Source organism: Oenanthe melanoleuca, chromosome 4, assembly GCF_029582105.1.
Source record: "Oenanthe melanoleuca isolate GR-GAL-2019-014 chromosome 4, OMel1.0, whole genome shotgun sequence".
NCBI lineage: Eukaryota > Metazoa > Chordata > Aves > Passeriformes > Muscicapidae > Oenanthe > Oenanthe melanoleuca.
In genome coordinates this window covers 4,397,946-4,425,588 of record NC_079337.1, presented here as the reverse complement: position 1 = coordinate 4,425,588, position 27,643 = coordinate 4,397,946, and the positions used below count along the sequence as shown (strand labels likewise).

Here is a 27,643-nt window from a genome sequence, read left to right as displayed (position 1 = left end):
AGCCACATCATTATTATTTACAGGATTAATTATTAAACACCATTTCAGAGCCACTCAAATTCACTCTGACTATTACTCCCACCATCTCTCCCCCTTCCCCAATCTCCATTTTTCAAACACAGCCGGGATTTAAACGGTTACAACTCCCAAACCACTCCATAGGAAGATTTAAAAAAAAAATATTTTAACAGGAAGACAAAATGAAAGATTGGAAGAATAAAGGTCTTCTCCTTACCCTGTGAAAGGGCTTTGGAAATCTGTCACCACATGAAAAGCTTAATTTCTGTTCTTTAGCCAATACATATGTTTTTAAATCTCATCATACCTTCGGGCTCGCTTGCTTTTCCTTTCCTTTGCTGTGTCTGAATCAACAATATCTGCTCTGAGGCAGTCCAGAGTTCCTGAGAAAGAGAGGTACTCTCCAAAGTACATCCTGTAGCACAGGGGCATGGCATCCTGCGACTGAATTCCTGTGTAACTCAGCAGAGGTTTGAAAACAACCTACAAAGCAAAACCCACACGTTCAGTTACAAAGGCCTTGATTATTTCCACACTCTTGCTCTTCATCTGATGATCTGCAAGCCCAGTTACCTGTGCATCTGCCAGCTGGACAGCAGGAAAGCCCTGGTTGCCTTCTTCCACTCCTGCAATGTCATCCTGGCTGGTGCTGTGCTGTGAGTGGGTGCCATCCAGGGTGTTCTGGTCGCTGGACAGAACTGTGTTGAAGTCTGAAGCAGAGGGGATAGTAGGAAGATTGGGTGCCACACCTGGAAAATAAATACCCATGGAACACTAACACCACAGCAAATCTTACCACCACTGACTTGATTAATTCAACAAGATTGTTTATACAGACAAACAAGCCAAAGTGAGGTCTGTAACCTCACAAAGGTGGCATCCAGGATAAAGAAACAGCCTGATATTGCTGGAACAGGTAAGATTGCACAATTCAAATTTGGAAACAGTTTTTCTGCAGAGAAACACATCCCAGTTTACAAAGAAGCCTCATTAGTTCAGCAATATGTACAGCACAATGATGTTTCTAGGATCAGACTATTGCTTCAATATTAAAAACAAACTAAAACAACTTCTTATTGCCTAAGCCTAATATAGCACCATTGGAGAACTGTTAACAGAAAAAAGATTAAAGTATAGTGTTAGAGAAAAAGAAAATTAAGACACGCATTGAAAAGTCTAAATGATGACAGGCCAGCAGAAAAAAAAAAAAAAAAAGAGTTGCAATAAGTTGTTACACATCTGGTTCTTTAATACACCTAAGACTTTCAGAAAGATATTTTTTTCTTTATTCCCTTACATCAGTTAACCCATTCCGAAATTATTCTCAAAATACATGCTTGTTTAGTCTCAAAATTGAACTAAGAAAGAGCAAGCATTCCAATGCACAAATCACAAAATAAGCATAAACAAATTGGATCAAAAATAGCCAACAAAACCAAGGAACTCGGCAACAGAAGACAATTTTATGGCTTAACTTTTGGCAGCTACACTGACAGTTCCAAATGTAAGAAAATGTTAAATTTTTGGAGGCAGGGTGAGGCAAAAGAAAACAGCAGTTTTGCGTAAAGCCCATCTTGTCATTTTCCAGATTGCTGGGAAGTCTCACAAGTAATACTTTGAGCCAATTAAGTTCTGTTGAACATAAATCTCTCTCTCAATTACTTTCAGTCAGAACGTGGCAAACACAGGCACAGCCAACCCAGAACCATCTGGAACTCAGCTGCAAATGAGCAATACCTGTTGGAAGGCTGTTGTGCCCAGACTTGGTGGCTGGACTTTCCTGTACAACACTTCCCCTGTTGCCCACAGCATTGGACATCCAGTTATAGAAACTCACAGAGGAGGGCTCAGACAGCAAAGGGTGCTCAGACAGCATGTCTGTGGCCACGGTATTTCCTGTGCAGATAAAGCAGAAACTTCAGTATTTCTTGCATCCAAGTCAGCAAAAACAAGGAACACGGCACAATTTCACTGACAACACCTATAAACTATAAAAATAAGTCTAATTCTCAGATTTATTCCATTACATTATGTGTCAAACAGCACTATGGGTGCTACCACAGAAATTATACATGGCTAAAGGATGTTTCACTACACATGGCTTTGCATTTGCTTATCTCTACCATTAATTAGAGGAAGGGAGTCATTAAGAAACCAACCTTTTTTTCTGAACAATATTTCCGTCCCTTTCAGCAAAGGAGAGAGGTTTTAGAAAAAATACAGTATAATATACAGTATGTAATCTACATATAAACAAAAACTGATAACAATACACTCTGAAAAATAATACAGAGCATAAACTCTAATGTTTCAAGCTTCTAAAATATTTGTTGAAAAGACCATTAGTAAAAATCTGCAATTTATCATATGCAAACTAAGTTACTGAAATAGTAGCTTCAGCTCTCTTTTTGAGCAACTTAAAAAGTCAAGAAAAAACAAATACAAAATGGTTATTTCCTTATTATTCTAAAAGACTCAAAAAGAAAATTATGCTACATCATACCTGTTCTTGTTAAAGAGCTACTTTTAACTGCAGTTGAACTTCTCTGAGGAGTCCCTTCCAAAAGATTGTGCAGGCTAGGAAAGCTCCCAGTGAGATAGCTGAGCAGACTTTCTTTCCTTGGACTTTCCCTGACGCCCATTCCAGAGCGGCCAACGTGCACTGGTGAATCCGTAGCTGTATCTCCACTTGTGTAGCTCAAGGAATGATATGGATGGATGCCCTGTGAGCAGAAAACAAAGAAATGAAAGAAATATTGTGGAACAAAGTATTTCAAAAAACAGATCAATATTTGGTCGGAAGATAAGGTTGGAACACAATTTTACTACAAGTCACTGAAGAGCTTTGCCAGTCTTCGATTTTGTATCATGCGAGTTAAATCCTTGTTTCTGCTGCCGTAAGTAAATGATCAAAGGCTGTAAAGGTTAGGGCACATCCTTAAATGATGCATACAAAGTTAATTGGCAAGAAGAACAAGAAAGAACAGATGTAGAACATAAATCAACTGCCAGAGCATCCCTCGTGTAAGGAGGGAACCAGGGCTTCCAAGTGCTGTAGTTACTTTTTGGATACATTTATTCCTCTGCAGCTCCAGAACTGCTCCTGAACAGGCCAACTACAAGCCCCTTTGCCCTGGCGCTGAGCCCTGTGCACTCACCTTGATTTTCAGCACAGAGTCACTGTGAGTGTGAGTCTTGGACAACTTCCTCATGATCTCAGCACCAGTGACAGGCCCAGAGGAGGCGCTGGCAGGGGGAGGGCGGTTGGCTGTTCCTTCCAGGAGCATCGTGTGCTCACTCACAGTAGCTGCACCCAAGCAAACAGTTTTTCCCATTTAGATATATTTGAAGAACCAAGATCATCTATTATCAGGCACATTTATCTACAAGCAGTCATGAAATTCCAAGTGTTGACACACCTACACAGTGCTGTCTGATTTATAGACAAATAAGAATACCCCAGAGAGGGGTCTGCTGGGTTTTGATTAATAATCCAAGTGTTTCTGCTTAATCAAAACAGATATTTAAGAGAAGGGGGCAAAAACTTCCATTATACTGTATGATTACATCCAAGTTTCTTATACAAATATCTTTGCTCTCTTAAAGCTGCTAACTGCTGCCTGGCTTTGAATCGAAAGGTAGCAAATAGTTAAGTTGACTTATTTTGTGCAGGAAAAAACAAGAAAAATACGTGAAGAAAGAGAGGTCTCCTGCTTTACTTTTCCCTGAAAAAGCACTAATTACTGTAATACTATAATTATTATTGTTAGCAGCAGCTTCAGAACGAAGGTGATATAAAAAAAAGAAGTTTGATAATTCTAAAGAGGAAACTGTGATGTGTCAAGCATCAACACTAAAAAAGATACAAATGTCTGCTTGTCCCTATGAATTTTTCTGGAGACAATAACACAGAAATACCTGCATCAAATTCAAACTCTGCTCCATCAGCACTCGTGTCACTCTGAAGGCCCCCTCCATTGTCCAATCCAAGGCCATCCTCATGCTCGTGGCAGGCATTTGGCTGCAGTTTCATCGGCTGGGTTGGCCTGTGCAAGCTGACTCCCTTAAAGGCTGGGGTGACCACAATGAACTTCATCCACTGCCTTGCTAAGGCAACCAGACCTTTCTTTAAGGTTACTAAGGCAGGAAGGCCATCACTCTTTAAATAAAAAAAACAAAATAATTAAATATTCATATCATAACATTTTGAAGTAAAGTGAAGAGGAGAAAAAGCCAAAGCTCTCTTAAATCTCTGTGCTTAAGAGGCTTATGACAAACATGCTGGCACCACAACACATCAAGCAAGAAGCCAAGGGGCTTAGAGATAAAAATTACAGCTTCATTGAACACAGCAAATGCATTTATCTACATGACCTGAGGATCTAGCCCAAGGAACCAAGAATAAACAATAGGAAGTAGGTTTGTTAAATATGAAGCTAAAAGTACTTGAGTAATTATCAGGCTCTGAACTATGGGCTAAGATTCATAGCAACTCTGTACAAATAGAACTGAAATTAAAAAGATGTTTTTTTCCATTGTTCATAAGCAGTATTTTAGGAACATAAATTTGAGGCTAAATATAGGGATTGTTGTGATTACATCACTGAATTGTCCTAAAGAAAACAAAAGCTTAGTGTTTTGACCACAAATCAAACTGTGCTACTTGTGCCACAAACTGTGCTATTCCTGATCACTGGCTCTCCGCTGAATATGCTGAAAACCCAAGTGTTTAAATCTGACAGCTGTGGAATGGGATTATGAGAATGACACAAAATCAGGAATAAACACTCCTCCCTTATGCCTGATGTTTGTTCAAATAACTGTTTCCCCTGCTATCTAGACATTTACATTCTAAAGCCATCAAGAACCGTATTTGATTCTTAAACCCTAAAGTTTACACAATTCTAGTTCATTCCTTAAGCTGTCTGCATCACCCCAGTGTTTCTAGAAGACATGAAAACTAGCTCCAAGGAGATAATTTGGAATAAACTAACCAGTTCATGTAGTCTCAATAATTGAGACCTATTCAATTTTAAAACCATGAAAAATGAAATCTTATAAAAAGGCCATCGAAATATGATAGAGAGGGAATGAAATCTGACAAGAAAAGCCATATACAGTTTTGAAGGCATGCCTTTTTAGTTTATGATCCCATGTATTTACTAATAAAATAGTTTCATAAACACTATGCATATATACAGGTCATAACAAAAATAGCAGATGTCACAGAAAATTAAATGAGAAAAACAGTATCTACTTAACACTTTAAAGATGCATACAAGTTTGGGTTATATTTTCTTGTTTGTTAACTTTCCTCAAACTGTTTCCAAATTGAAGACATTAGAATTGACATATTTGAAACTAAAGGACTGAGATATTTCCAGCTTTCCTGGGTAACTCACCATAGTGGCATCCTCAATAATGGAGTAATTTGCTTGATGAAGGTAATGGTGCAATATATTACAGAGTAAACAAGAGGGATTTTCTTGCAAGAAACGAGCCACTTTGGTAAGCCTATTGTACTTGCTTCTCAGAGGGAAATGCACACTTTTATTCTAGATTAAAATAAAAACAATTTCAACATATGAACATACTTGCAAACAGAACATTAATGACAAGTTTTCATCTATCAGTCAACAAACTTCTAACCATTTTTTTAAATTCTGCAACAAAGATTTGCCTCATGGGTACCCACCTTATTTTAAATGCTGAATGTGAAAAGTCATTCTGGATGCATATTTATTTACATGAAGCAATAAAATAAAAGCCTAGATTCCAACTGCAGGCCTTATAAAGTGCCATCTGGACTAACAGACATATATGCAAAGCCAGCTGCAACTTTCAAACAAAAGTTTATTCCTAATTAAAGACAAAACAGGCACTTTTTCTAGTTTGTTTTAATGCTAGAAAGAGGGTAGGAAGAAGAGACTGCTGCAAAGGATAATTTTTGAGCAGAGCAGAAAACCAGCATCCCATCTCACCGTGCATGACAGGATCTCAGCATGGGTATCACATCAAAATCTTTCCATTAGATGGTGCCAATCAAACCAACAGCAAACAAAAATACTTTATAAAATATACCAGGCACTACAGCCATACTTCTTACTCTTATTTTACCTGGAGATGCACTCCTGTAAGAAGCATGAGACTTCCTCACCAGTAACAGCTCTGACACTCAGACTGTGTACAAGAAGCACAGCTTTTTGTGAATTCTTGTGACCAATTCCGAAGACTCACAAGAGATGCCCCAAGTTTGCCATTGAAAGCATCCAGAATTGCAAAAACTATATACTACCTATCATACTGTCCTGTTCTGATATGCTCACTGATTTGATAAAGGTCATTTACCTCCAGAGCTTCTGTCATAATGCACCCCATAACAGCACAGATTCGCAGGGTTCCTTCAGTTTCCAGTTTATTTAATGACGACTTCACTTGATCAATGGGAACAAGCCAAGCACCAACTGCAGGCGTTGCAGTGCTCAGGAGGTTCAGCTGCCTGTGGACACAAATAAAGAGCAAGAAATGTTTACAAGCAGCAGCAGCAATGAGTAGGATTTTCTGATGCTGTTATGAACCACAGTCAAATAGGTAGGACATGGATGCAAAGTAATAAATACAGACTTACTGCCCAGAAAACATGAATTGGCAAAAAGTACCTGAGGCAATTTTTGTTTTACTAACTCATACAGCCATGGTTCTTCCCACTTTTGCTATTGCTATTCCTTCTTTTTCCTATTTGTATTCCCTATATATCATACAGTTTGAAATTCTCCTCACTGACTGAATCCCACAGGAAGTGTCACATGCCATGAAGGACTTTAGCTAAAAGGGCTGAGTGAAGAGTACCAGCAGAGCATTTTCTAACTTATGGCACTATACGGTCAGACTGAAATATTTGGCTTATTCTACATACATAATGTGAAAAACTATCTTAGAAAGACACATATTGAACTTTATAGTGCAATGGCAGTCAGATCACGGATGATACCAGGTTGAATACAAAAAGCACTGAGCTGTTCTCTTCACTAGCATCTCACCTACTCAAAACAAACACCTTCCTCTGCCTTTCTCCCTTATAGATCTCACCAAAAGTTGTCAGTGAGGGCTTTTTGTTTCATTTAGGTTTTTTACTCTTCCTTTTTTATTTTTAATCACATCTAACTAAGAATTTTCTAGCAGCATTTCCACAGAAACTACAACAGTAAAAAACTGAACCAAGACTTACTGTGATACATATAAATTCAAAATTATCATTTCCAAAGAAGCTTCAAAAACTATTGAAATTATATTCAGAGCCTACCAAATAGAAATGCAATTTAGCAAAACAGAACTGCCATTTTCTCTCTTCTATATTAGGTAAAATTATACCTTGAATATATATGGGCTGGGGAGCGCACATTCGTAGGAGCTGCAAAACTAAACCAAATTTCTTTGATTGTCAACTTCATGCTGCAGGAGTCAGGGGGAGGAGGCATCAAGGGGATATCTTTTTTCAGATCATCTGATTCAACACCTTCATCCTTCAAAAACAAGGAATTGTGGAGTTAGAAGGGAAATGGTCTTCCAAAATTATTACACTTAAAGGCATTAACATACTGTATATGCTCATAAAAAATTGTTTCACAGGAATTTAAGCAAAGAAAAATAAATGAATGCTGTCCACTAATCCCCTCAAGGGACCCTGCAGAAAGCTGACAGCTTAATGTCTAAGCAAAGAGGATGAGTGACCAATCATTTCTACCCAGTTTGAACATACCTGCTCATCTGAAACTGAATTTCCATTAATATCTGAAGAGGGACTTATTCTGTCACAAGGGAGGTTATCTTCAGACACATCAGTGTTGTAGCCACTACCAGTGGGGGAATCTGAAGAATTGTTTGATGCAAGCAATCCACCTCTCTCTGTGTCCCTTGATTTACCCATTACTCCAAATGTGTTATACAGCACTGCCCCAGACTGTCTTCCTCCTATGAAAATACCCAGACTGTAAAGGTTGGCAGCACATAAATAGCTGTAAGCTATGCCTCATAGAAAAGATCTTTACTTAAGCAGACAAATACACATGATTTTGGTTAAGCAAGATGCATTACCATTTTATTCAACAACCTATCACTACAATTTCAAGCTTCTGATGGTTTACCACAAGTAGAGGAAGAGAACTCACATGAAGACTTTTAAAATATTATTCTCTGAAGAAAATATCTTGGATGATAGAAAACACACATACACTGTGGGGTTGTTTTGGTTTTTTTGCTTTGTGTAACTAGATTTCTCCCCCCCAGCAAAACTCTGGCTCTATAATGCACTTCCCGTAGATAAGGTGAGGATTTCAGTGATCAGTGAAAGCATCCATTAAAACCTTAAATTCAGAAACTGATGAAACCAGTTTATATAAAATTATTTCAGACACTATTATTAGTGGTACTTACACTAATACCACCACTAATACTTACCACCAATAAAGGCTAAAATGCCTTTATTGTATAACCTATGAAATTTATTTACAACAGACATGCATTATTCAGTATCACCTAGATTCAACAACTTCTAATCAAATAATTGCTAAGCCAGAAGACCTAACAGCAGAATTTTCAGTAATCTCATAAAACAAAATAATACAAAGCCTTTAAAAGCTTTACCTTTTATAGTTAAATTTTCAATTCCACACTCAAACATTATCCAACCCCACTTCTCTTGACTAGGACCAATTCGAGCTACATCTGGAACAGCTTGTTGATCTGTTTCATCCACAAATGTGAACTCATCCAATTCTTCCAAAGTAAAAAGAACTTTTGATTTCCCAAAAGGAATGGCTGTTATGGCACAAGTTCCAATATCTGTGAAAATAAACATATTTACTACTTTGTTCCAAAATGGAAAAAACTTTACATCTTTCAAAAGCTCCCTGAAGTTTAGAGTGTTTTGGGGAGTTATCCCTTCATTTTTCCTCAAACAGGAGGGGAAAAAAAAAAAAAATATAAGCTTGAATCATGAGCAAGAAAAAAAAGAAGTACAAAAACAGGGTAAAAAAGCATTGCTCCTGGTGTGTTAATAGGGGCAGAATAATATTTAAATTTGAAAAAAACATAAAAAAAAAAAAAAAAAAACAAGGACTGAATAACATTTTAAATAATTTTATACCTAAATGTCAAGTACCTCAGGAAAATAACTACACTGAGTCACTTTATAGCCCTTCTCTAATCCTTACTCTTTGCCTCCAATTTGTAACTATATCCACTTCTGGAGTAAACATGAAATGCTAAGATCCTTAGAAAGGCTCTTCTCAAAGGTTTTAGACAGAAGGTGATGACTTGTCTTGGTTAGAGCTCCAAAACCTGGCAAATCTTGACTGTTGTAGCATACCTGACATAGGGTAAGATTCTACCCATAACTAAGTAAAAAGGGAAGTAATCATTTCAGTGTTCTCTGATTCTGGCTTCCTCCAATTTCATTTGCTCACTCATCTTTGCACAGCAGTGGGATTTTCTGTTGTTTCTTTATTTATTGTGTATTTTTTAATCATCCTGGCTTTACAGAGTACTTCCTCATGTCTAAAGACTCCTGTTCCTTATGGAATAGAGTAAAAACTGGTATAGATTCTATCAAAATTGAAGCAGTTTAACAAAAACTGCCTCTACTTTTGGTCATCTTTTCCTGGTTAGATTTTCCAGGATCAGGAGTTACAGCAAAATTTAACTCATAGCTTCTTGAAGGCTTTTCCATAACACAAACAAGGAAGTCAACTGGGTAGATCTCATTTTCAGCTTTAGAGTCATGATAGTTAAAAATCTACAGGTTGTCATGCTGAAAATGCTGGTACAACAGGCACACTACTGAAAGTGTTTGAAAGAAATAAGAAAGCAAATAAATGTAATTCATTCCCTGCTAAAAGGTGACAAGAAAAGGTAGCTGAAAAGAGATCAGCTGGGAGGAAGGGAGTTCAGGCCTCAAATTCCAGCAGTGCAGGTCAATAATTACACAGCAACGCATCTGCCACAATCTGCTTAAAAGTTTATCTTGACAGCTTTTCGTTTGCCTAAGTTTAAATCTAGAACTTAGTGGAATAATAATTCGTCCCAAACTTCTTTTTCCAGTATCTGCAAAAGGTCTGGGTGCAAGTACTTTATCCATGCTGATAAAAAAACCTATGATCAAACTACAAGATCAAGACCAACTGCAACTACTTGCTTCTATTAAAACTGACATTTCTACACTTCAGTATTGTTTAATACCTGTTGTATCAAGACCTCTAAGCTGTCCATGAACACGATGTATGTTCAATTTAGCAGCAATTTCTTTTCCTTTTTCTGCTCCAGAATTGGATCTCAGTGAGCCAGAAGACTGGGGCTGCATTTTGCTGGTTTGGATGTAACGATCAAATGTGACAGAATTCCTCCCAGTTTCTGCATTGTTCGAAGTCTCCTCAACTATACCTCTGTTCAATATCAGGGAGGAAAAAAACAATTAAGCAGATCTCAAGATAAACAAAAAACAATCAAATGAAATATGTCAGAAGTTTATGACAAATAGTGACATGTACTATTCTTACCTGTTCATACGAACTTGAGTAGCAATTCTATCAAAACACAAAGCTACTAAGGAAACGTGAGTCACAGTTTTGCTGGAAGAAACTCCTGGGGATTCATCCACAGATGCTTGTAGCAAACACAGGTTCACCTATACATAAAATTCATACACATAAATTAGAATTCATATACATAAATTCATATACATAAAATAGAAAAGCATTTAGAAAAGCATGTTACACTAATCACTAATTTCTGATACAACTTGGTCTTATACTTTCAGTAAAAAGAAAAGTAAAACCATCACACCCATCACACCTAAAACAGCCAGTTACCCCTATGGTGGCTGATATTTAACTACTGCATATCTACCATCATAAAATCAAGCAGCTCCAAAATTCAAAACTTTAGCTCTCTAGCATAAATGCACAGCTTCAGCTTTTGGGGAACAAACAGGAAGGCAAAAGAAGGGTCATTTTGTGAGGCACTTTTCTACTGATAAGCTAAAAAGGAAGTTGTTACCTTTGGAACTGTAACATTGGCCTGAAGACCTTTAATTGTCACATTATCTTGCTTGAGTGAGAGATTGGTCTGTGCTGGTCCCTGGTTTGTTGTTCCTGTTGTGGTGGTGTCTATTTTTGTTCCTCTGACATCTTGCTTCGAAGACAACTTGAAGAGGGGAGAAAAATAATTTATTAGCACAAACTCAAGAGTTGCTGAGCTCAGAAGCAGCAGGGTATCTCATTAGCAGTGAAGTAGAAAAAGATTCTGACTTTATTTTAGGCAATTTACCACAATTTCCAGAACAAAGGCTGCAGCACTTAGGGGTAAAGTAGGTCTAAAACCATAAGGGCAGCAGAGCCATTCTTAACTTTAACAACAAGACTTCAGCTGGAAGTTTGAATTCTACACATGTAAGTCATATAAAACAACTTACTGTGAAGCAAATTATTAGTGTCCAATACACTGTGAAGTCTAAGAAATCATAAAACATAAATATGGACATTACCTTGTTCAGAAAGAACACCTAATTCTGTAGAACTACCATACAATTCTTTTTAAGTTAAATTAATTTTTTAAGGTCTCAGATGAACTGCTAAAAAACCCACAGGCACTTTCACAGTTCTCCCTAACTACTATAAAATAATAAACATCTCACAGAGATGAATGTAATACTTAAGAATACCAGCTATAGTAATTTCAAATAATGAAATGTGTGATTTGATCTCATGTAAATATGCACTCCAAATTAATAGAGCATTTAGCTATTATATCTTTAAACACTAAATTCAGTTAAAACATTTTCTATGTAAGATACAGAAAAGAGAATTCTCTGAAATCCATACGGATTTCTCTTGTTCTTTGCTCACATTTTCTGAGAAGCTGGTTTTGCTGTTCTGCACAGCATCCCTCAGGACTTTGCAGTGCAGGTCATCTACAATCGCTGCCGGGTGCCGGGAGCTGGCACAGTGCACCATGGCCTCGATGTACCTGCGAGGGGAAGACAGCCACAAGAGACCATTGAAAGTCCCAGTTCCACATGGCACACCATCAGGCACGTGTAATTAGCACTACAGAGGAAAAAGCAAGCACTGACAGACACAAAGGGCACTTCCCATTCCCCCAGCCACCTCACAGGAAATGCAAAATTACATCCGCTGGGCACCAGGCCCTGCTGTTCCATCAGCCTTTTACCCAAGCCTTTGCAAAACAGAATAGCTCTGTTTTAGACAACTTTTAGTACCATCAAAATAAATTTACCTATCCAGTGCCTCTGCTACAAGAGGAGTCAGAACTACATCTACAGTTCCTTTTACTTCCACGATTGCCGTTGTCCTTGTCTGGAAGACTGGGTGATCCAACGTCCATTCCTCTGTTATTGTTTCATCATCTGTATTCTCTGCAGACTTCTTATCCAAGGGAGTGTAAGGTGTGCTAAGTAAGTCAAACACACATCAATGATCAGGCATTGTAAAAACAAACACAAAAGTCTTCTGGTATAATTTAATTCTTAACTTTTAAATTTAATTCTTTAATTTGTTAATCCACATAATGACAGGTTTCTTCTACGGTAGAAGTGTACGATGCACTTAGAAAGTACAAAAACAAAATCCCAGGGTAAAGCCCTCCCTAGATTCAAGTTCAGCTTCTGACAATGAAATGGACACTTGCCATTAGCACCTCCAAATTCATCTAAATTACATCACCATGGGTAATCTTGAAAATGTACAAGTGAAATAATTTAATGCTTGCACTGTGTACTTTCTGTTTGACCAAACCCAAATATTTCATAATAGAATGATCTGTTCTGAAATAGATCTGGTACTGAAAACTACTGCTGTAAATCAAATTTTGAAAGGGCTAGTGGGAGCCAAAATATTTCAGAAGAGTATCAGGAAAATCCTACTCTTGAAAAATATGCTAATGAAGTCAGATTGTATTCAACTTACTTAGATGTTGATCCTGTAAGCTGCATGCCTCTGTCCAGTAATGAATTAGCTGTGAGACCCTGTTTAACGATCTACGATAAAAGTGCAAAGAAGTTTATTACATTCCTTCCATATATGATGAAAAAGTCAACCAAGATACCTTTAAAAATTCCCCTTAAAGCTGTTTTTCTTGAAAGAACCCTTAGAAGCAGATTCTCCAATACAGGATACAGGAAATCCTAGGTTTGCTTTTTAAATTTCTTGAAAAAATCAGATTACACTGCTTTTACATAAACACTGATTTACTGCTTTTAAAAAATCCCTTCAAATACTAATCTACACATGGTTTGCATCAACACAAACCTTTTCTGCAAAATGATAGCAAATTCAATTCCAGAGCACAAAAACCTGTTTTCTACCAAGTAATTTACATTATTTTTCACGTATTCCATTTCAATTCCTTCCTTAAGCATGTATGTTCAGGTCACTTTAAAAGAAAAAAAAAAAAAATCATTTCCTAAATCTGACTTGCAATTTTATTTTGAAATGAAGTCCTGCAAGCCTGAATTATAATACTTTATCAGTATTAAATGTACTGCTATTGCAGCTCTGTATAATGTATTTTAAACAAAACTCACATAAACGTCCTCCAGCTGCATAGGCAGCATTTTTAAGCACAACAATAATTCAGAACACACAACCACAGATTTCTAACTCCATCTTTTTTTGCCCACAACCTTCCAGCCACTCAGACCCATGATCTCAAGTCAAAAATTCAAGGTATTCTTTAACTAAAAGCAAAGAAATTTCAAGTTTATTGTAGCTTATTCACACAACTGGTACTAAGCCATTTTAAGTTATTTTGAATTCTTACTCCTTTCTCTACCCCTCCATCTTCCATACCTTGAAAGTTGGGACAGAGAGTTGCTCAAAAGATGAGGAACTTTCTTCACTCGTTGGTGTGTCAAGGTCTAAAGGGCGATGCAATGAGGATTTGGAAGTCCTTTTGTTAGCTGGATGTTTGACTGACCAGTTGATCACCTGAAACTGTGTCAGGTAATTTTGGTAACATGCCATGACAGGCTGCTGGGAAGTGATTTGCTCACGTTCCACAGTCTTCTCAGAGTCCAGGACATACATATTGTCAACGTGCTCATCATCTCCTCCCAGAGCTGAAACAAATGAAGCCTGGGAAGGATGAGTCTTAATTGGCAACGTTTTCATATCTTGACTGATTTCTCTATGGATTGTGCTTGTTAAGGGTCCCTCCACGCTGTGATAAATAGACCCTCTACTGTATTCAGTTTTCTGAGCTTGCTTTTTCCTCCTCTTCCTCCCTGGATAGGTTCCTGGACCTTCATCACTGCTTATTGGCTCAAACTCTTCAGCAGCTGAAAAATAAGCCTCACTATCCGCCATGGACATACTGGAATCCATGGAGCGGTACTGGTGGAAGGAGTTGGAATCTGCTGAGGGCGTGTAGGGGAAGGAGCCAAAGCTCCTCCTCTGCTTGGGGGAGTCCAGGACGTTCTCGTCGCTGCGGGACACGTCGCTGCTGAACTGCACTCCCACTGGCACGGGCTGCTTGTCCCCGTAGAACGCCGCCGTCAGGCTCTTGGTGCTGCCCAGCCGCGCGGAGCACACGGACGCCTGTCTCTTCAGCGGGGACCTCATGGGGGACTGCCCCACCGGCCGCTCCTGGGGGCCAGGGGATGCAGGCCGGCCCTCTGCACCCTCCACCGCCACACTGCCAACAGAAATCAACACTTCACTTGGTTATCTCAGCACTAATGCTTCTCTCCCTGCACTGCAGCAGCTGTCCAATGCATCAGTGGTTCTGTGACTCGCTATTAGCACAGCCATTATTTTCATAATGCTGGTTACATACTGAACTCTGCCACTTGTCTACATATAGAGGATGGAAAACCAAACATTTAACAGCAAGTGCTGGTGTCTTTACATGCTGCATTTTCTACCTTGCTCATCCCCTATTAGGTAACCAAACCAGTATTCAAACTAGGAAACACATTTCAGCAGCACCATTAACACTTGAAAAATTGCTAAACCAAAGACTTTTCTTACATCTTAAAGCATTCAAGGGTTGTATTATACGCCTACCTGGACAAGAGAACTAACCTTCCATGAGCATCTTCCCTTTTTGCACTGGGCAGGAACTCCTTCTGTCCCAGGTGATCCTCAGCAGTGGATGAGGGGCTGTCCTTCTCCCCTGCAAGCAAGGGCAGGGCAGCACTAGAGCTGCTTGTTTCCTCTGAAGAGGAGGAAGAGCTGTGGGAGCGCAGCGGCACTTGGAGGCTCAGGTGCTGTGCTTTTCTTTCCATTTCTATCCCCACAGATCTGCAGTCCCAATCTTTTCTTTTGACACCATTTGCTTTACCTAGGATCAGGGAAGGAAAAAGAAAAAATGAATATGTGATAACAGAACTGCAGTGGACTCTTCCCTGCCTACTGAAATAAAAATCATTATTAAACAAAAGCTTTTGTTTTGAGATGCATACACATACTAGCATGTTGCCCTGACAAAAATTAATAAAATCACGTCAGCAAAACATCAGATTGTCTCAGTTGTCTGCTTTCTATACAAGTAGAACAAGCCAAAAATCTCCTTTTTACTCAAAAAGGAGGTGCATGTTAATATAAAAATCCAGCTTGCTCAAGCTTTGTCTGCTCTTAGAAGGGGGCAGGCCATAAGAGCACAAGTAGTTGTACTTAATAATCAGATTCATACAAACTACAAATAGCGAAACATTAAGAAATCATAGTTTTGGCAAAAATAGAGTAAAAATACAGTACAGTGCATTCTTACCATCTAAAATTTTAGGAATCTCCTTAGTGATTATCCATTCTCCTGGCTGCAGTAAAGACTGCCCATAAAACATATCAGACTCTGCACTCGTGCTTGAGAAAGCAGAGCTGCTTGAAGGTGTCAGCTCTTCAAGTTTGAAAAAATCCAGTCCCGTTAAGGTGCCACCAAAGAATCGACAACCACCGAGACAGCCACACTTGTTCTTGCTTCTCTTATTTCTCAAATTATCATCAGGCCACAAAAACCACAACCTAGAAAAGGAAGAAGAGCAGAAAACAAAACAAAAACATGACCATGTGAAGCTCAGAGAAAGCAAGATGAACAAATATCCCTTTCAAAAGCACCTCCCTCGAGTGCATGGCTCACCTCTTGGTTCGGCTATCGTGCGTTTCCAAGAAATGCCTCTGCAGCTCGTGTTTAGAAGGATGATCTGCAGCCAAAGCAATGTCAGCAGTGATGAGGCCCAGGTTGACAGAGCCAGCTTCCAGCCAGTATGCCCTCCTCAGTATTGGCTGCAGGCCAGTTCTGCAGTTGTTCACCTGCTCGACATACTGCCTGAGCTGCAGGTCCTGGATGGCGGCGCTGACGCCTTCCCCGACAGACTGGTTGTGGAGGTTGCAGTTTGCAATGCGTATGGCACCCATCTGAAAACAGGATTTAAACAGCAACTCTGACTGTTTGCCAGTGAAACAAAGAGTGGCCTTAAATCCCATCCTACAGTCCAAAAAGATCTCATTAAAATTCTCTCTGGGGAAGCAGTTTTACATGCAGGTCAGCACACACGCAAAAGGCAGCAAGCTTAGAAATTGATCTCAGCCACTTTTCACATAACAATAAAAAATATTTACTTAGAACCACCCTTTTGTAAACAGATCAAAATAGAAAACAACTGTCAATGGACACTGTCATGAAACTTTAGGAAAAACTTAAATCATTAACTTCTTCACTGTCATCTAAAACCCAAAAAATTTGAAACTCTCAAACTTGTTTAGTCTTAAAATTTCAGATGGAGTTTTCCAACTCTAAACCAAGAAAAGCCGAAAGATAGCCAAGCCATGGAAGAGCTACCCACAGGGTTAATATTAAATTTTTGTTTCTCATCTCTGTCACAGATTACAAAGAACCACTAGAAACCTTTTTTTTTTGTTAAATTTGAATGAAACACATTCAGGATATAATTTTGTAGAGCAGTTCAGGTTATTACGCTGCCTTTGAAAATACTGTCATTCATATTTATGCCTGCAGACACTGTTAATATTTATGATGGCGCTTTTTAATATTGGATTCAAAAGAACTGGGAGGCTCAAACATTTTTTTTTATTGCCACAGGGCAGCAAGCCATTCAAATTATGAGATAGCACGTCATTAAAAAAATGTTTAAAATAATTAACAGTGCCCTTCAGTTAGATTCTTGCTCATAATGTGAAGCTGTGCCCAAAACTTTTCATTTTAAGTCTACCATTTAAAACTGTACTTATTAACTAACAGCACAATTACTACTCAACTATGTCACCATGGCAGTTTTCTTCTTTTCTGTTGTTACCATAACTCAATCTGTACCTAAACTTATATTTTGCTACGCTGAATAAATTATTGCTTTTTTTCCTGTGCAGATATCAGCTCTTCTCTGCATAGCACTTTTTCAGCAGAAGATTCAGTCAGGCAGTGGCACAAACACTTCTCCCTTCTCTACCAAAGATACATCTAAATTCACACAAGAGGATCATTAGTTATCTAGCACTGACTTGTATATGACCCATATCAATCATTTGCATTTGCTGAATTATAAATTCACAGCACAAGCTCCTATCAACTCTCAGGTACAAACTGAGATTTATATTGCCCAGTGTGCTCTAAATTATTTTACACCAACCCTGCAGCTTCCACCTTTTTGGGGGGGAGACATATACTCCTCCTTACCATTTGCCAACATAACTAATGAAATTATTAAGTAGAAGCCAAATTGACCTACTCCTGGCCTGGTCCATGATGACCTTTTATCACTTAAAGTTTTAGAAATTCTGCTTAATCCATTGCATGCAAGCAAGTCGCCAGTTCAGGCAGATATTCTACGAAAAAACCACAAATATCTCTATTGACAAAGTATTGCAATTGCTGTTATAGAGAAATATTTTTACCTTGATATTGGTGGCACAGCCATGTTCTACCACATACAGATCTGCTCCATCCATGGCTAAGCGTGTCATGGTGTACTTTAACTCATCCGACGTTGGGCATGGCCCAGGCACAGAGTTTGTCTGCAGGAAAAGGGGAAAGAAAGAATAAAGGAAAAAAAAAAACATATAAACATCTATTAGGAGCTTGATTTGTGCCAACCTTTTTATTCATGTTCTGGTAACGTCGAGGGGGCTTTGGGAAGTGTTCCAGAGAACCTGGGCATGCCCAGTGAGCAGCAGGGATGGATGGAAAGGTACCTTTGGGTCACAAAAGCGGCGGTCAATGCCGTGCTGGCACAGGACTACGGATTTGGGTCTCTCCAGCTCAAACTCCCGGCACACCACGTGGAACACAAAGGTCTGCCCCCACTCCAGAAGACAGGCTAGCTGTAAGCAGACAACAGCACATTGTCTTGTGGTGTTCCACAGAGAACACAGAACAACCCCAAGGGCTGGGATGCGAGCAGGACACCTCAGCACACCCTCCTGGCTGCAGCACCTTCCTGCTACTCCAGGCTGACTTTTATTCTTGTGTGCACTACAACATCCAAGGCTGTATTTTCTTCATGGAAAAGCACAGTGACATTAAACAATTTCCTAAATTATTTCTTAATAAAAGAAAGCAGCTTCTGCTCTTACAGTCAGCTGAGAACTTCATTGTAAAGACAGAGCTCCCTCAACTCTACCACAAACAATAACGCGTGGTACTTCATTTCCATTCATAATTTAAATGTCAGATTTGCTTCTATAAAAGCAACAAAGTTACATTTAGATAGAACAGGAGGAAACTGGCTCAACAAAACACTGCTGATTCTTGCTAGACCTGGTAATTAGCCTATTGTTGATTTAAGTCTTTTATATAGTTAGCTTGCTCATAAAGGAAATGATTCATGACTGTCTGCCTCTGTTATGAGAGGAAAATGGGTTTTCTTTGGCTTGCCAAAGCAAAAGGCACTTAAAATCAGCAATAATTTGCATGGAATTTAATCTAGCTATCCTGCACAAAATCTGTCCTCCTCTGTTCAGCATAGTCCCACCACAAATTCTTGCAATACATCACTAAGGAAGGAAGAAAGCCAATGAACCTGAAACAGCAAATTCAAGTGCCGACAACTAAAAAAAAAAAAAAAAAAAAAATCCTAGATGATGCATACAATTGAGAAAGGCTTTAAAAGGGAAGAAAATCCATTAGTTGCATTAAGCCTTAAGAAATCTTCTTCAACTTTGGAGTACTTTTAATCCACTAAGTTTAGTTTTGAACCATAGAGCAGTGGAGCAAATCTTACTCATCATCTAAAGCAGTGGCAACATTCTGGGAAGTACCACCACAAATATCTGTATAGCAAGAAAAGGTCTATTCTTTAGATTTACTAAACTTGCTTGTATGCCTTATTTTATTTGTTGCAGAAGTCTCCCAAAGAAGTATGCGCTTAATCCTAGAAAACAATACTAGCTTTTAGAGGAACAAAATGATGTTCAAGTGTCTTAAAAATTAAAAATAATTAAATCCAATAGTAACCACTATATAGAATGTATGTACTTTTCTTGTGTCTCAGAATACACTGGCAAAGCAACCCTTCTTTAAAGATCTGGCAGACCACAGCAGAAATAAATCAAAATGATCTCCTGTTGTATAATTGGAGCCATTCACCTAAGTAGAAAGACAAATGTAACATAAATGACAAAATTAAAAGGGGTTAGTGCTAAGACTGATCTAACAAAGTGCAATACTGGGAAAGCAAACTATATCCCAGTGGGAGCAAGCAGCAGAATTTTTACAGTGAGCAGCTACTCCTGAGGCCTGTCCATACTACACTCCCACAAATGATCTCATTTGCCTCCTACTTTAAAATATGACTGCGACAATAGCACATTTGGCACCTCCTGTCCCCTCACTGAAATTATTAGATTTTCAAGCTATAAAGGTTACTTAAAGCACAGACCACGCGCTTTCCAGAAATCCACGCTATGCCAGTTTGAGGAGAAAGAAAAAGGGTAATATTTCAGCATTTCAGAATGGTTTCCAAATGGTACCTGTGGTGCTGTCACTTTGGCTGTGAGGCTTCCAGCCTGCACATCTATCAGCCAGGCATATTCCAATGTGTCACTTCCCAGGGGCAGCCCTTCTGCAGAAAACATGGCATGGGCACGGAGCTGCAGGCCCGACAGGCTGATGTGACCCTCCCGGAGCACCTCGTCCACTGCAGGGCGCTGCAAAGGACGAGCAAGAGGGAGGCAATTCTTGGAAAAGATGCAACACTAGCCTGATTTAATCCCATTTATTTTACTGACAAAATGACAAAAATATCTGGACACAAATGAAGATCCTTACAAAATAGGCATCAGACTTTTCTTATGATTCACAAGCCTTAATAAAACCTCTGCACAACAGGAAAATTCCTACCAAAAAAGAATTCAATTTTAAAGCCAACACAACTTCCACAATACAGCCATACACGCACTGACTGACTACCTGATAATTGTCATTAAGAAACAGATTCACTGGAGACAGTACAAGCTGAAGCATTGTTTCTCTAAATCCTTTCTTCATCTCGAAGCACAGCCTCTCCAAGAAAGCTGTAGGGCACTCTGGACCATCTGGACTGCAATGCTGAAATAAAAAATAAACACATCTGTTTCAGAACCTGAAAGCACACAACACTGTTGAAACTTTACTATCAGTTGCAAACATGTGAGCAAGAAGTGTGACAATCTTCCTCTAAGTAGACACTCAAAAAGAAGCCTGTGCAACTTCAAAAACCCTTTGACAACTGCATAAACAGCAATTGAAAAAGATTTGGGTGAACCCAGTGTTTTATCTGGGTATTTCTATTCCTGGGGCTCCCTCAGAACTCAGGAGCACTCAGAGCAGACTGCACCATTATAAGACAAATTTGCTAATAAGCAGAGAAATTGTAATGGTCAATCAAAAATATCACATAAATCAAGTCCTGGGAATAACAAACATATTAAAAAATTATCCAGTTCTGCCTCCCAGATAAGTAAAATAAATCCTGTCTCAAAGTTGTTTAGATAGCCACAGTTTCAGCAGAGAGTATCTACACTTTTGGGTAAGCACCACAGCAACTAAACGTTCTAGGCAGCTAAATGTGGATCCAGATTACGAAACTAAAAAAAAAAAAAAAAAAAAAAATAAATGACATGGAGCAAATTCTTTTATGATTATAAAGTACTTACCACTGGCAATCTCCCATGCACTTTGTACAAATTAACAAGCACAGTGATATCCCACGGGCGTAAAGTAAGAGGGTGAACAGGCTTGACTGAAATTTCATTTTCTTTTTTGTCACTTTCCACTCCCACAGCTGTCCAGCCAGAGCTTGAGGATGTTGACAGGGACAAAACAGGGCTTGAAATAACCTCTTCAAAATCAGTGTACATGTCATCTTCCCCAAAATAATTTTCCTAGGAAAAATAACTGCTATGATCATACGGAAAACAAATTTAAAAAAATGGAGGCAGTGAATTGAAATACAAATAAAATCTTCTGGTTTTAATCCTCCCTAAAACAAGTGGTATAGCTATAAAAGGAACATAGATAATTTTATTTTATGGAAACTGGATAGCCTAAATGTGCAAATTTAGGCATTGTGCTTTGCAGAGAATGAAGGCAGCTCAGTAGTTCTCACAGTTACTGGCATTTGAGACACATGCAACACAGGTAACTGTTCTGAAATATTATTACTGGCACTTTTAAACAGATTTTTACGCTTTTAAAGATACATAACAGAGTAAGAACACAAAACACATCCTGCAGGAAGTCACCCTCACCCAACTTTCTGAACCTTTTTTTCAGCAAGCTAAAAGCCTTGTGTCCAAAATATTACGTCATAAACATTTCTTCCTCGGGTCTAAAATGCCATTGTGCCTATGCAAATCCTCTTGAGTTAACTAAAGGCCAAAGTAACACTGCCAAATTCTATGGGAAACAGAAAATCCATCAGGTTTCTCACAATTTATCACATCTTCTCCCTTAAAAGGAAAGCTAAACTCTCAAGAATTTTCTTACAGTGATTTTTAATAAGGCAGACCCAGCAGAGGGTGGTAGGAGCTCCAGTAACTCACTCCTGACAACTCCTGCTGTGACTGCCAGGACCTATAAATCATTCATTTCCAGACAGCAAACCCTTAGCAGGGTGTGCTGCACCAAAAAACGACCTCCCAAGATTAGAAAGCTTAACAAAGCTGCATGGACAATGTGTGACCAGAGATCTCTACACTATGTATTAAAAAAGATCAATGAAAACCAACTTAAAACAACCACAAGTCAGAAAAATAAACATAAAAAAACCCTCCGAGAAGCCTTTCAAGAGATGGTCCCAGCAGAGCTGGACAAAAAGTTCTAAGCAGAGTCACAAAAATGCTAAAAAGAGCAATAAATGCACATTTTGATACACAACCTATTAATCTAAAATTTCTCTTGAGAATTAGAATAGAGAAACTAAATTTCATGTGAGAAATCTGCACCTAAAAATGAATTCATTATAGAATCAGGGATCTAATATAGCATCACTGTTTGCATTTACCTCCAGAGGCAAAAAGCACTGAAAAGGTGCTGCTTTGCTTGAAAAGCCATAACTCCTTCATGAATTTATGAACTCCAAAAAGAGGGTTCAATGAACAATTCAAACATGGCTTCATTTGCTCTGTACCAAAAGAAGTCAAGCCTTCAAGATGTAGTACTGGCCTAATTTTAATCCTATTTATTTTATCAACAACGTGAAAAAATAATGAGGATATCTGCTAGTCCTATACTCTACAAAACAGTATTTTCTGCTATTCTTTGCTTACATGCTATACCTTATAGAAATTCATGAAAATTACTGTTTCAAGGAGTCCTGATATTGATCACCTGTCTCAGAAAATTTCTCAACCTCTGCTCCAAAATGCCAGTCTCCAGAAGCATTACCTTAGCCTAGATCTGCACAGGTTGAAACAGATGTTCAGAGACAAAGCAAAAACCCACCAAAAAAAAAAAACCAAACCCCAAAACCACACACACACACAAAAAAACAACCACAAAAATCAACCAAACCCCAATCATTTTGCTGTTAGTCAAACAGAATTGACACATTCAACCATCTTTTTTGTTACAAGGGAGGGTGAGAGAGATGGGAAGGAATTAAACCTGACACCCTAAAAAAATCAGTCACAGAAGATAAAAAAAATAAAATAGAACAACACACATTCTAAAGCACAATAGATTCATGCCAAGGAAAGGATGCATAATCCCTCTCCAATATTTCTTGAAGAAGCTTTTTAAATTAAGCTTATTCTCATGTCCTTCCCCATGCCCCTCTATGATCCTAACTCCAGAAATGTCAGGGAATCTAATTAAGAAAAACAACACATTGCAGAACTTAAATGCACCAAAAGATGGGTTCTGGTATAACTTTGCATAAAAATTGGGAGTTCAGATAAGCTGTAGTCATAATCATGGAATATTTTTTTAATTTAGTAGTGGAAAACTGAATAAGAAATTTTCTGCATATGTCCAGAACATGCAGTATTTCTTGAAAGAAAAAATACTCTGATATGGGTGTGTGTATATATATATATATATATATATATATATATATATATGTGTGTGTGTGTATGTAAGAAGTCTTCTCACAAGCTTGTGACAATAAAATTCAACCCAGCTACACCAGATCACCAAAGTAATTCTAAATTAGAACAAGTGCCCACCAAAGGTTTCCATCCAAATTCACATATTCTTCAGAATTCGAATTTTCCATTTCAAAACTAATTCTTTCCTTCAAGTGGCCACCAGTGAACTTTACTATTTTTAAAAATTTTTAAATTTTACATAAATTTTTGTGCTCCTCTGCCTACCTTTATGGAGAGAAAGGCTTTGAGCAAGGGTCCATACAGGGTTATCTGGGAATCTGGGGAGAGTTCCAGCTCCACGTGGAGCTTATCTGGGGGCAGCTCCGAGGGGTCGAGGGGAAGGCGGGTGGAAGCTGTGGGAGATGAAATCACACTGTCCGTGGTTTTCTGCGATGGCCTCAGCACAGACAACATGGTTTCTTCCATTTCTGACACTTGGGAGCAAATTAGAGGAGAAAACAGATTTTTGATTACAACCCAGGCTTCTGTTGGGCAAAGTTCAGCAAACAGGAATGTGTATTAAATACACAAATTTTGGCACCGGATTTATATAATTACATTAGCATGTCTATGCTACAGAACTGGTTTTTCATATCTAGTAACTATGGGAAGACAAGAAAAGATCAAATATTTTAGTCAATGTTAATTATGCAAGAGAAAAACAATCCCTCAAGTTCTGAAAAAAAGTATTCAGTGTATTTATCTTGCTTTTGAAGTTAAACAGAGACATGCTTTCATTTCAGCGGAGCAGATTTCCCACAACCACACAGCTACTGCAGGATAAACAAGAGAGAATAAACATGCAAAGTGCAAAGTTGTACTAAAAACCTATTCTAAATTAGTAGCTCTGTAGGCCAAAATTTTGTCTTCAACAAATCAATTACTCTAGTCACAAAACAGTTTGAAAATTCAAATCTTCTTTCCTAGCCCTTCTTTCTAGTTGGAGTTAGGAACAAGAGAGCCCAAAAACTGACTTTCTTAAGTGAGGAAAGGCAATGAGAATGTAGTGAGTAACTGGAAATGTTTTGAGGATGTGAATTGATTGCTGGGGAGTAGAGAACTCCATAAGAAAACCATCAAAAATTGATGCTCCAGCTGGAAGAAGATTTCAGGTGCCAGTTTAATGGGAAGAACTGGCACGTACAGAACTACAGACACCTGCAGCCAGAAACCTCCAAGGCTTGAACTCCCTATTACTGTCTACAGCTCTTGCTCAGTGCTTGCACCATCTGATGAGTTATACATCAGCCAAATGCTGCAGTGAGATGTGCACTTCTTATGCAAACTACATCTTTTGTAATGCAACATTTCTTAGAGTTCTATGGACTGATTCAAAATAAAGTACAGATGCTGTTACTGCACCAAACAGACTCCATCAGGACCATGGAGTAGGTGTGAGGTGGACTGCTGAATTAATCACTGGAGGAAGCTGCAGATGAATTACCTGTGTACGTACAAACTTGCAAATGCAGGTTTCAATCGCTACGATTATGAGGCAATGTTCTCAGAATGCGAAGAATGCACATTTGACACAAGCTGACAGTCTCATAAGAGCATTTAATGAGCATCTGCAAAATCAATCTCACCTTTTCTGCTTCGTCCTTGCAAATTAGAGTTCTTTTAGATGTTAATTGTTGGAACTCAAACCCCAAAAATGCCATCCAACATGTGTTCTAACACCTGCTGATTGTAGCCCTTTCAAACTAGCCCTCATTATTCTTCCAACATCTCTCCTCCACCAGCTCTGCTTCTAGAATCAAAACCTGAAAGGGTTTTATGTAACTCTGTAACTTCCTGCATACCTCCCTCTGCATTTAAATTAACTTACTTAATCTTTGTGCTTATAACCTATTTTTTTTGCAAGCACATACTTATAGGATATTTGTTATCTAGAAATACTTAGACAGTTAAGTAAAAATAAATTCTTAGATATTAGAATTTGACTGACCAGTCCAACACCCATTTCTGATGGTTCACTTTAACAGTTAACAATAAAATCTCAGTTTGATACCCATAAAGGGAAGACAATATTACTACATCTCATATACGTTATATTTAAACATTTCAATCATAAGATGAGATCACAACATGCAAAAGGAAAAAAACCTTAGAAAAGCTAAGGAATGTGACACGGCCAAAAATACTGTGCTTCCTATTTAATTTAATGCTGTTTAATCCACCAAGTGATATTTTATCTTGTGCAACAAGAGATCCACTTTGTTAAGGACAAGGAGAAGTGAACTGCAGACAGTATCCTCTTTTTTACACAAGGAACTGGGACACATCCTGAAATGTAGCAGCGTGGAATGTTGTCAGATTTTAAATCAATCCCAGTGCATTCTAATGATCAACACATTCCCTTGAGACATCAAACAGCAATTCATTTCCAAGTTCATCTCTGCAGATGGAAGCAGTGTGATCCAAAGTCCCAACAGCCTCCCAAATGAACCATGCTAACAAGGAAAAGGTAGTGACACTTACAGGATTGCTTTAACTGCTCATCTGCCTTCTGAGGGTAGATTGGGTGCCAGGAGTAGTCAATTGTAAACACAACACTTGGGACAGTCCAGCATTCAACCCATCCAGCCCTTTCAAAAGGAAACAGCACTCTTATTTCAAGCACAATAGTTCCTTTAAATGTCTTTAAAGCAAACTCAGAAAGTTCATGACTCTCAAACAAAACAAATAAATAAGAGTCAACATAAAGATATAAATATATATATATATATATCTATATCTCAATAAAACTCACTCCTCTTGAGTAATGTTCCTCCATTTGGGCTTGCCTGTTTTCTGCCCACTTTGACATTCTGCAGAAATACAAGACTCGGGACTTATTTTATTGGGCTGACAATCTTTTACCAGCATAAAAAGGGAATATTTACTAGGATGGCAATCGGGCAGATACAAATGAAGATCAACATCTTCTCCCTAAAAATCAAACATCAGCAAGAGAAAAGTTAATTTACATTCACTTTATGCATAATTCTCACTCTATTTTCATGTTAGTATGCGCCATCATCTTCCTTTTGCAGGCAAAGGTAGCCAAGAAATCTGCTTCCCACCAAGTTATAGTACAATCCCAAGAGCTCTACAGTTCTGAATGCTTACAAGTCAAATAACTCACACATAATCAGAGCAATCTATAAAACACTGGATAGCTTTTAGTGATCCCTGCTCCTCTGTTGTTCAAACTGTACTGCAGAAATTAAATAACTAAACCAAGCTGACTCCATATCTCAAATAAATCTCACTTTAAAAAGAAAGAAACCTATAAAACATTGATTTCTTTGCTATCAAATTATACCAAATTAGCAACATTACCATCAACTAGTTTATTTTTAGCAGCAGTAGACAGCTTCTATTTTAAGGAAGACAAAAAGTACAGCAATTCAAAGAACCATGTGCATTTGTTAAAAACACTTTGTGATCACTATTTATGCTATAGAACCTGGAAGATGGCTTTCCAAAATGGTGTGTGGGTAGCTAGTAGAGTATTCTATTCTATCTTTGAACACACATTAGATTTTCACATTTCATAAATAAAGGGGAACAGATTTCCAAGTGATAAAACACATACACAGACACACAATTTAAGAATATGTAATAAATATACACACTAAATTTGTATCTATATGTGTGTGTGAAGCATATGCATATTTGTATTTTTCAGAAGTATTTCCATTTTTGTGTGTATATGTTTATATAAATCAATGATTAAATGCTTCACACAAGCAAACTGAAACTATTTACCTCTGGGTTACTTAAAGAAAAATTCTATAAACTGGAAGTTCATAGAAAAAGGCCATTTTCCTTTCAGGAAAGAGTTAATTCAAAATTTCCTGATTCAAGAAGGTGATGGAAGAGTTCTCACACGTACAAGACAAAACATCTTACCCTTAAGGAGAATCTAGTATTACATATGATTGGAACAAAGTCAGTGAACGGCAGAGAAAAAACAATGTTCAGGGTTTCTCCACAAGCTGCTAGATAAACTGGGAGGAAAAAGGAAAAACAAACAAATTCGTCAAAAT

General features: G+C 38.2%; 1 protein-coding gene across 5 annotated transcripts in view; it reads right to left on the bottom strand.

Moving 5' to 3' along the window:
• Positions 1–27,643, bottom strand: part of BLTP1 (bridge-like lipid transfer protein family member 1) — an 86,683-nt gene that overhangs the window by 32,960 nt on the left and 26,080 nt on the right. For all 5 annotated transcript variants that reach the window (XM_056489996.1, XM_056489998.1, XM_056490000.1 and 2 more), the window contains exons 16-45: positions 27,507–27,604; positions 26,362–26,540; positions 26,091–26,197; positions 23,835–24,043; positions 21,177–21,404; positions 20,452–20,589; positions 20,013–20,189; positions 18,237–18,365; positions 17,940–18,059; positions 16,168–16,445; positions 15,802–16,052; positions 15,114–15,372; positions 13,881–14,724; positions 12,999–13,069; positions 12,310–12,483; positions 11,919–12,039; positions 11,071–11,217; positions 10,572–10,699; positions 10,255–10,457; positions 8,662–8,859; positions 7,778–7,989; positions 7,390–7,541; positions 6,367–6,517; positions 5,421–5,573; positions 3,937–4,177; positions 3,177–3,325; positions 2,522–2,741; positions 1,756–1,914; positions 592–767; positions 326–501 (exon numbers count right to left, since the gene is read on the bottom strand). In XM_056489996.1, the coding sequence (XP_056345971.1) occupies positions 326–501; positions 592–767; positions 1,756–1,914; positions 2,522–2,741; positions 3,177–3,325; positions 3,937–4,177; positions 5,421–5,573; positions 6,367–6,517; positions 7,390–7,541; positions 7,778–7,989; positions 8,662–8,859; positions 10,255–10,457; positions 10,572–10,699; positions 11,071–11,217; positions 11,919–12,039; positions 12,310–12,483; positions 12,999–13,069; positions 13,881–14,724; positions 15,114–15,372; positions 15,802–16,052; positions 16,168–16,445; positions 17,940–18,059; positions 18,237–18,365; positions 20,013–20,189; positions 20,452–20,589; positions 21,177–21,404; positions 23,835–24,043; positions 26,091–26,197; positions 26,362–26,540; positions 27,507–27,604 (5,848 nt within the window). The remainder of the gene's footprint in view (positions 1–325; positions 502–591; positions 768–1,755; positions 1,915–2,521; positions 2,742–3,176; positions 3,326–3,936; positions 4,178–5,420; positions 5,574–6,366; positions 6,518–7,389; positions 7,542–7,777; positions 7,990–8,661; positions 8,860–10,254; positions 10,458–10,571; positions 10,700–11,070; positions 11,218–11,918; positions 12,040–12,309; positions 12,484–12,998; positions 13,070–13,880; positions 14,725–15,113; positions 15,373–15,801; positions 16,053–16,167; positions 16,446–17,939; positions 18,060–18,236; positions 18,366–20,012; positions 20,190–20,451; positions 20,590–21,176; positions 21,405–23,834; positions 24,044–26,090; positions 26,198–26,361; positions 26,541–27,506; positions 27,605–27,643) is intronic.